Source organism: Canis lupus, chromosome 3 (genome assembly GCF_011100685.1).
Source record: "Canis lupus familiaris isolate Mischka breed German Shepherd chromosome 3, alternate assembly UU_Cfam_GSD_1.0, whole genome shotgun sequence".
Taxonomy (NCBI): domain Eukaryota; kingdom Metazoa; phylum Chordata; class Mammalia; order Carnivora; family Canidae; genus Canis; species Canis lupus.
Window position 1 is genome coordinate 61,419,760 of NC_049224.1, and position 9,602 is coordinate 61,429,361.

Below are 9,602 nucleotides of genomic sequence, written 5' to 3' on the forward strand. Positions count from 1 at the left end.
CCCTAAGTTTCAGTATTTTGCTCATCACAGGCTTTGGGCATTGATCCTGAGGTTTTTAAAGTGGGTTGAAATGTCATTGATCTTGATGGGTGTGTTTTTTGGCATCTGATGCAAGGGCCACACCCCCTCACTCAGGTCCAGGCCCTCCTCCTCCCCAGCTCACCCAGGGTCACCCCACCCCTATGCCTGCACCGGGCCACCCTGCAGGGCTGAGTGTTCTGTCCTCCAGAACAAACCTCCCCTGGTAGCACCAGCCCCCCTGGCCTTCCTGGCTCAGGCACAGAACCCATCCCACCCCTGGTGGGATGAAGACTCTTGGCATTGCTCCCCACTGGAGCCCCAGCTTGGGACTCCGGTGGACAGGGTACTGAGCAAAGGACAGCATTTAGGACAGTCACTCTGCTCAGACAAACCCGCTCGGGGTAATGGCTCTGGTTCCAACTAAAACGTTGGAGCCAGGGAGCTTGGAAAGCCCTGCGGCCCTGACTGCTCCCCGTGCCCCTCCAGGGCCCAAATGTCTCCAGGCAGCGCCCTGCCCTCGAGGACCACACCCTGATTGTAGAGCACAGCAGGAGAGGCATCCCTATTGCATCGTGCCCTGGAGTCACGTCAAGGTTCCCACAGCCTGGGGGGTGAGGGTCCTGCGGGACGCTTGAGGTCGCGGCCTGTAGCGCTGGAGTCCCGTGCCCTGGCCTCACTCACCCTCGCCGAGCGCGTAGCGGATCCGGGCATCCCAGGCGCACATGGCCTCACGGCTATCGAAGCCCAGCATGACAGCCTGGGACAGGCAGATGATGGCCAGCGTGTGGGCCAGGCCTTCGTAGGGCAGGCCGGGCTCCAGGCCACAGATGTCCTCCAGCGTCAGGCTGCTGCGCTCCCTGAGGCCCTTGGCTCGCTCCGACTTGTCCTTGTAGGCCAGCATCAGCAGGCAGTCTGCGGGCGACACCGGGCGAGACACAGTAGAGGCCGTCAGGGTCACCAGGCCAGCACAGACGCTGCCCTCAAGCCCACAGCATCCTCTGCAGAGGCCACAGCAGCCCACAGCCCGGGTTTTAGCTGTGACCCCAAGCAGGCCACCGGGCCACTCTGAGGCCATGTCTCATCCCGTGCAAAGGGAATCGCCCCCCCCCCCACCCCGCTCAGGGCACGGGCCATGTGGGCAGAAGTAGGCCTGCAACACTTCGCAGCTGGACCTGCCCACCTGACTCTGCCCCACGCGGGGTCCCGTCCCCCACCCGTGCATTCGCCCTGCCCCAGGCTCTCCGGCCCACGTGGGCCACTCTTGAGGGGCTGTGGGGCCCACAGAAGTGGTGGTGGGTGGCCTGTGGGGATGGGCACAAAGCCGGCCACGCGCTAGGACCCCTTCCTGCCACATCCAGACCCCACTCGCCTCTTGATTTCTCCTTCCCCAGAGAGCGACCAGGACTCTAGCCCTGGGGGCGAGCCACTGAGCCTTGGGTCCCATTGTCACCACCAAGCTGAGCCACTCCAAGATGCAGGCCTCTCTTGCCTCACTGCAGGTGATGCCTCTGTCCTGGATGCAGTCACTGTCCCCGTTATCCCCACGGGACAATGAGCCAGAGCCCGCAGCCACACTCAGCCCTGGACGCAGCCCCAGCGCCCTCCACCTGCACCGCCCCAGGCACAGCGCAGCCGGTTGGATGGCACCTGTCCCTCCCTCCTACGAGCCTGCCTTGCCGTCCCCATGCCCACTCAGGCCCTCGGCAGCATGTGCGCCCCGGGCATCCAGCCTTCAACAAGGGTGTGGGGCTGGGGGCCCCAACGTGAACACCTAAGTACGCTTCTGTGTGAGACCACTCGGAATCCCACCAGAAAGCTGGAGATGTCAAGTCCCTGGTGTGAGCCAGAGAGGTGGGGGGAGGAAGCCCAGGAGGCCCCGGGAAAGGGGTGCGGCGATGCTCCCACTCTGACCCTCTGCAAGCAGGCCCTGCAAACCCAAGTGACAACTAAATCCCACAAGAACTCAGGGCACACTAACTTTTGCCACCGAATCGAGGCCACGTCAGGGTGTTGTAGCTGGGCTCTCTGCCCCGGCAGGCCCCACGGTGACAGCTCCCCAGAGGGAGTGGGACATTCAGGGTGCACTGACCTGCCCCTCAACTCCCCTCTGCCCTCCTGGCATGAAGCAGCCACAGGCAGAGCACAGCTGTATTTACAAAATTGGGGACCGCAATGGGGGCTTCACCTCCTTCCTCCCACCTACTTAGCGTCTGAAGTGCTTATATCAGAAAAAAGCAAAGCTGTTCCCATTTGAGGGGGGAAACTCAGAGCCCACAGAAACCCTCGTGCTCATCTTAGGCTTCCGGAGTGTTCTTTCTCAAAAGCAGCCCAGAAAGAGGCTGTGGGTTTAAACAACTCCCTTTGGAAACCAAGACCAGGCCAACAAGAAATAAGTCACAGAGGCAGCAAAGGGCACGTGTCATTATGGAAATGTCCCCACGAGTCACCAGAGGCCTGTGGCACAGAAAGAGCCTCAGGAAGGGGCCCCCACACAGGACAGAAGGGCCTCTGAGGACTGCAGGACAGCCAACCGCCCCGCGCTTGGGAAGGCCGCCCCCATACTTCCAGGCACAGTGAGCATAGCGGCCACCTGGCTCTGGGACCCTCCACAGCGGGTTTTCTGTGTGTAGTCCGTGCCTTGTCTGTTTGCTGTGTCCACCCCCACGGACCCTGAGGGTGGGCCCTTGCAGGCAGGCCCCCATCTGCTCCTACACAGTGACAGCCCCATTGTCCTGCACCGGGTCAACGGGGCCAGAACTGTGCCCTGCAAGGCAGAGCAAGACTGTCACCTCCTCTGTTCTAGTAGTCACGCTCCCAGGAATAGAGCCACTAGCAGGGCCAAAACACTTCTCCGTAAGGAGCCAGACAGTAACCGTTTTTGGTCACAGCACCTGACTATGACAGCAGCCAGACTAACACAGAAGCGAACGGCTATGCCCCAATAAAACTTTATTACAGCAACAAGCAGAGGGCCAGATCTGGCTCAGGGCTGTGGTTTGCTGACTCCTGGTCTAAGAGAGCCGAGTGTGCCAGAACTGCCACCGTGCCCTCACGCCTTTGTGGTGCCTCCTGCGGCCGGGCGAGTGTTCCCGTCTCAGACGTGCACACTCGTGAGGCCGGTTTGGGGGCCTGCACGTGAGAGCCAACCTCTGTCCTTGAAGCCCCCCTCCCGCACCTGTTCAATCATTTTGGACTCTGTCTACGTGCGAGATGCAGCCCACATCCCGCTCCGTAAGAGAGGAGCAGCCCCGAGCGCCGTCATGAGCCAAACAGGCCCCCAGATGACATGCCCATGCGCTGCCCCCAGCATCTGCAAACAGGACCTGACTTGGAGAAGGGGTTTCTGCAGATATAATCAAGTTAAGGATCTCAGGGCAAGGTCACCGTGGATCATCCAGGCGAGCCCTAGCCTAACGGCGAGCATCCTACAAGACAGACGAGAAGGCACCGCACAGAGAAGGAGGCCCCGCGAGGACAGCCACAGAGCAATGCGGCCACAGGTCCAGGAGCGCCTGGAGCCACCAGGAGCTGGAAGAAGCCCTGTCCACACCCTGATCTTGGATGGTGGGAGAGCAGATCTCTGCAGCCCCAGGACACTAGCACATCATCTAAGCCACTGCTTGTGTTTCTAGATGTGAACAAAATGGGGTGAGGGCCACGGCTATGACATGCTCCCACCCTCCACACTGTGGAAGCTGACCCAAGTCACGGCCTGTTTTCAGCTGGAGCAGCTGCCCCCAAGTCCTAGCAGCACGGGTTCGGAAAGGGGTTGTGGGGAGGGGGCAGCAAGTGTGGGGCCCCGGGTCCCTGTGACCGCAGCTGCTCCCACCCCTCTTCCCTCTACAGCACCTGGGACAATAAATTGATCCTATTTTTAAAACCCATTCCATGGGAGAGCTATTTGCCACAAAGCTGCTATACCGACAGGCATCAGAGGGATGGGAACAGAGCAGGGTCAGCCCAGGAGAGACAGCACCAGGGCTCCCAGGAAGCAGTGACACCACCAGCCCCTTCTGGGCCCAGCACCCCTGCAGACACCCCTTCTGGAACCCAGCACCCCTGCAGCCCTCCTGGGCCAAAGCACCCCGGCACCCCTCCTGGGCCACAGCACCCCTGAAAACATCACCAGCCCCTCCTGGGCCCCAGCACCCCTGCAGACACATGGGGCCAGAGACACCGGAGCCTGTCCCAGCTGGACAGCTCCACCAGGTACCCTACAGCCTCGCCACTCCCAGGAAGCCCAGCAACACTGGTCACTTGGCGAGGTTTCTGGGTTGGTGACTCAGGAAGCACACTGGGCCACCCCACTCAGATGGCCTGTCAGGCTCCTCTCCGTGTGGTTCTGTGCGTGCTGCTCACAGTAGCAGGGTCGAAGGGTGCAGCCAGACAGCACCACAGCTCAGGGATGTCCACAGGGCCCAGAGAGGGTCTGGGCCAGGGCAGCTGGAGGCTGGCAGTGAGATAGACCAAGGCAGCAAGGACCGGCAGGTGCACACACAGACACACACATGGACACACACCCATCTGCACACTCACCCCAGCGCATGCTCACACACATATGCTTGCCCACACACCTGCACACACTACACATCAGTGCTGTGGCCACTGAGCCCCTCCATGGGCACGGGTGCCACGGTGGGAGAATGCACCGGAAGCCTCAGATGAGCACATGGGTTTCTGTGGTCTCTGGGTTTTTCAAACCCCACTCAGAACCTGCGTCCACCACTGTAGCCCACCCTCAGCCTGCCGTCTGTCTGAGGAACAGACGCCACCCAGCCCGTCCTGACCAAGTGCTAACACAGCCCCAGCCTGGCACATAGAGGCCCCCGGCAAATGCCACCCTGCCGGCAAGCACAGAGCAGCCCAGCAGACCTCAGTGCAGGCCTGGGACGGCCTCACATCATCACTCCGCACCAGGGAGGTCACTTGCCCGAGCGCACCCCTGCCCTCCAGCGTCTGTGCCCTGCAGTGAGTGAGGGCGGGGCCCAAGAGGTAGGTGCCCATTTTGGAACTGGCAGCCCTGCATAAAGACCCCTTGCTGGGATCCCTCAGAGCCCACCCATGTCTCCGGCTCTGCCCCACAGCCTGGGCACCTCCCCTGCATCCTCCACCCAGGTCATTCTGCTCCTGAGCAGCCACAGGGCCCAGGGGACAGAGCCCAGTCCCCACACAGCTGACACCCAGGACAGGAGATGGTCAGAGGAGGCTGCTATGGGAAGTAGTGTTCAGGGGATGACAGTGGCTGCAGGGGCCTGAGCGTGGGGGAGGTGGGCACCGAGACCCTCTCAAGTGATGCAAGAACCCAGTGTGGCAGCCCCACAGGGATCAGTGCTATGCTGGAGGGAGGAGGCAGTGCAAAGGCCCAGAGGCAAGAACCAAAGGGCCTGTGTGCAGTGGGGGGAGGGGAAGAGTGGTGCAAGGTGTCTGTCTGGTCGGGGTCCCTGGGCCCAGGGTAAGAGCAGAGGCAGGTCAGCCGGAGGGGCTGTGGCCTGGGCGGGCGGGCCAGGCTCCGCAGTAACCTTGGTGACAGATCGAGGGAGGGGCTTCCCCACAGGCCATCTCAGCGGGGGGGGGGGGGGGTGCAGCGGGGAGGGGGCTGAGGGGCGGGGCTCGGCCAGGCCCTTGGGGACACGTGAGTGGCAGAGGCCCATCGGATACCGCGCACGCAGGCGGCTGGACACGCGCGTCTGCAGATGTAAAAATAACTGTGGGGTCATGAGCCCTCAGAGGCGCTCGCAGCCAGGGCCGCGGGGAGCCTGGGGGAGGGCGGGCTGTGGGGAGGCCTGGGAGGATGGAGACGGAGGTCCACGCCCGCGGGGACCAGCAGCTGCTGGAGGGTCGTCCCTCGCAGTGACCTTGACCCCGTGCCTTCAGCGAGCGAGCGGCCAGAGCCCACGGGGACCCTGCTGGGGGGTGGCAGCTGGGGATGGGGGCTGTGAACCAGGCCCAAGCAGGGAGGGCCTTTGCTGACCCCGGGCCAGGATCGGGTGCAGGGCCAGCTCGGTTCAGGATCTGACCCAGTCCACAGTGTTCGGGGGTGACGGGCTGGGGGGCGTGTGCAGGGCTGGGAGGCTCACGGGATGCCACCCCCAAGGCACAGACATCAGAGGCGGCACACAGGCTATGGGGGACTCAGCCCTTCCCCCGTAGGCCACCTGTCCACCCCGGCAGGTTCCATGGCGAGCCCCACCAGGACTGGTCCAGGTCACACAGAGCGTGTGGAGCACCGAGATCCCAGCCTGGCTGCTCCCACCCCCAGTCCTGAATCCAGGGCTGCGAGGAGCCCAGGTCCTTCTGCCAGGTCCCCAGGAGGACGGAAGGCCGGCCACTACTTGCACTCCATCCTCAGGCTGCCTGTCCTGCCTGGGACTAAGCCGTCAGGCCCATTCCCATGGAACACAGACCCTCCCCATCACCAGCACCTGGTGCCCAGCCGTCTTGGAATACGCCCACCTTAGGGAAGCTGCCAACCGCATGGGGCGCTCGCCCAAGGCCCGCCCCCGGTGAGCCTGCGTGTCCCCAGGTGTTGCTGAAAGCAGCTGGGCTCACAGCCCTCACCAGGCTGCCTGCAAGTGGTTACGCAGGGTCCTTACTCCCCAGGACTGAGGGCAGGAGTCAGTGGAGAGATTCTGGGTCCAGGGACAAGAGGCGGTAGCGCGGGAGCCTACCTTGCACTGCTCCTAACCCTAACCCCCTGCACCCTCCAGGGCCTCTGCGGCTTCTTCACACAAGATCCTGCCTAGAACGTCCTTCCCCATCCCTCCAACAACCCCCTAAACCCAGTCCAGTGCGTGAGGCTTCCGTCCCCAGGCTCCTGCAGTGCTCCCCACACTGGGCCGGCTCTGTCTACTGCTTCTGCACACACGGGAAAGCCAGGAAAAGCCTGCTGACCACCAAGTCCTACAGATCCAGATTCTGGATGCCGGGGACCCTGGCCAACTCCCGGCGATGCTGAAAGGCCCTTCCTGGGCAGGCAGGTGCTCTCGGGTCGGCAGGGAGCTCACCTCTCAGGTAGCTCTCTGATGCTGAGATAAAATCCACCCCCTGGGGCTACAAGAGGGACAAAGACCATATCTGGGGCAGCCCTTCAGGTGGGGCATCGGCCCCAAGAGCCTGCTTGGAGGCCTCCACAGGCCCTGGCTAATGCTGTCCTGCCCAGCAACACCCCCAACCTGCAGCCAGCCCCTGCCTCTGGTCATGCTGGCCATAAGCCCTTTCTACATCACCGGGGGCCTCTGCCCTGCTGCCCCCTGCCCTCAGCCTGGGCTTCCTGCCTTCTGGGGGCCTCTCAGTCTCTGCAGCCCCTACACCTTCTCTACCAGGCCTTCCCCTGGACCAGGGCCCCCAGGGCACCGGGCGCCGGGTCTGGACACGAAGAGCTAACTAGCTGAATGAGCGGTGTGTGGAGCCTGGGCCCCGGGGAGGGGGAAGCTGAGGCCAGGCAGGAGGTGTGTCCATGACCAAACGTAGGCCCTTGGATTAAAACTGGAGCAGGCTCAGCAAAGGGCAGGAGGGGACCCAGGAGAGGGAAGAGGTAGCACGGCCCCCACCCGACCCTTCCTGGGAAATGACAGATACCCCAGGCGCCCCGGAAGACATTCTGGCAGCCCTACACGTGTGAGGCAGTGTGTGCTCACACCCCCCCAGCACCCCGCACAGACCCCGGGGTGCCTGGGCCTGTGCCAGGGCACCTGTCCCCTGAAACAGCTGCAGGCATGCGGCTCCCAGCCTCCCAAATGCACAAGCACAGCTCAGAGACCACATGCCCAACCCCGAGGCTCCTGGCCGCCTCCTCCCACGCGGGGAGGTGCCCACCCAGGTGGGGGGAGCTGCTGGTGCCAGTACCTCGCCCCCCCCCCACACACACACACAATCTAGACAGGCCTCCTCCCAGACACAGAAGCCACACTGCTCCTACTGGTGGCCTAGCCTCTGTCCCCCTGCACTTCACCCCTCCCAAAGGTGGGAGGGCCACTGGGTCAGCACAGCCTGGAGTGTCCCACCTGGATTCGGATTCAGGGACACCACCCGAACCCCCAGCAGCACAAGGGGGCACCTCGGGGTGCTCCTGCTGCCTGTTGGGGGGAGGGGGAGCACTCCTGCCGGGCGCTCCCGGCCCCTCCCGGCCCCTCCCGGCCCCCGGCTGCCCCGCAGGCCCCTGCGGGCCCGTCTGCTTTTCCAGGGGTGGGGGGTGCGGAGGGTCCCCGCGCCCGGCGCCGGCTCCCGGCAGCAGCAGGCCCGGGGCAGGCGGCGCTCTCCGGTTACCGCCCGCCCGGCGCCGCCGGCTATTTCGGGCGAGCTGGCCGCGCTCCGGGGCGGGCTGGGAAGGCCGGGCCGGGCCGGGCCGGGCCGGGCCGGGGCCGGGGTCGGGGTCGGGGTCGGGGTCGGGGTCCCGCCGCCCGCCCTCGCCCCTTGCGGGACCCGCTCGCTCACCTGCCACGGGCGACGGCTTGCGCAGCACCAGCCACCTAGTCTTCCACTGCGGGGACAGAGGGAGCGTAAGCGGCCGCCGCGCCCCCGCCCCCCCGCGCCCGCCGCGCGCCCCGACCTTCTTGCCGTCCCGCAGCTTGACCTGGCCCTCCACCAGCGCCGCCTCGGTCATCTTCTGTCATGGTTCCCCGCCGCCCGCCGCCCGCCGCCCGCCGCCGCGCAGCCAGGGTCACTTTCAAAATAGCTCGCGGAGGGCGCGGCGCGGCTGCGGCGGGGCGGGGCGGGCGGCCGGGGCGGGCCGGGGCGGGGCACCTGCGGCCACCTGAGCCCGCGGGGCGGGGGGGGGGCTCCGCTTGTGCGTCCTGGACGGGCACCTGCCGATCCCAGCACCCCGGGCTGCCCGCAGACACCCTGACAACCCACCGACCTCGGAGGACCCTGGCCTCCTCCTCCAGGGGCAGGGGAGGCGGAGTCCGCTCCCCCGCGCCCAGTGCGGGCTGCTGCAGGGTGGCGGGTGGGAGGGGCCCCGTGTGCACCCACCGCAGGGGCCAGGGGCTCTGCGTCTGGTCTGGTCTCTCTGACGCCCGCTAAGAGCCATCCCTCCCGGCGACGTGCTGTGCTGCTCTTTGAAAGGCCCACCCCGGGGGCAGCCCGATGGCCCAGCGGTTTGGCGCCGCCTTCAGCCAGGGCGTGATCCTGGAGACCCGGGATCGAGTCCCACGTCGGGCTCCCTGCATGGGGCCTGCTTCTCGCTCTGCCTGTGTCTCTGCGCCCCACCCTCTGTCACGAATAGATAAATAAAATCTTGAAAATTAAAAAAAAAAGGCCCACCCAGAGCCCCCTTCACAGCAGGGGGTGGGGGGCTCTGAGCTTCTGGATGTTTCCTCCCCCACCCTGCAGATCCAGCCCAGCTGCCCCTGGTTCTTCCAGAGCACATGTGGTTGGGGCACCTGACAGGTCTACACTTTGGACATCTGCCCCCTCTCTTTCTTTTTTAAAGATTTTATTTATTTATTCATGAGAGACACACGGAGAGAGGCAGAGACACAGGCAGAGGGAGGAGCAGGCTCCATGCAGGGAGCCCGACGAGAGACTCAATCCCGGGACTCCAGGATCACGCCCTGGGCCAAAGGCAGTGCTAAACCACTGAG

At 64.5% G+C, this 9,602-nt stretch overlaps 1 protein-coding gene across 8 annotated transcripts in view; it reads right to left on the reverse strand.

The window, feature by feature from the left end:
• Positions 1-9,065, reverse strand: part of DOK7 (docking protein 7) — a 30,790-nt gene extending 21,725 nt beyond the window's left edge. For 4 of the 8 annotated variants that reach the window (XM_038533182.1, XM_038533178.1, XM_038533175.1 and 1 more), the window contains exons 1-3: positions 8,570-8,682; positions 8,455-8,500; positions 703-933 (exon numbers count right to left, since the gene is read on the reverse strand). In XM_038533182.1, coding sequence (XP_038389110.1) covers positions 703-933; positions 8,455-8,500; positions 8,570-8,623 — 331 coding nt within the window. In that variant the 5' untranslated portion in view covers positions 8,624-8,682. Of the gene's footprint in view, positions 1-702; positions 934-8,454; positions 8,501-8,569; positions 8,683-8,991 lie in introns of those variants that run through there. The other 4 variants (XM_038533177.1, XM_038533176.1, XM_038533180.1 and 1 more) reach the window with 4 other exon arrangements.
• Positions 9,066-9,602: the final 537 nt, after the last annotated feature.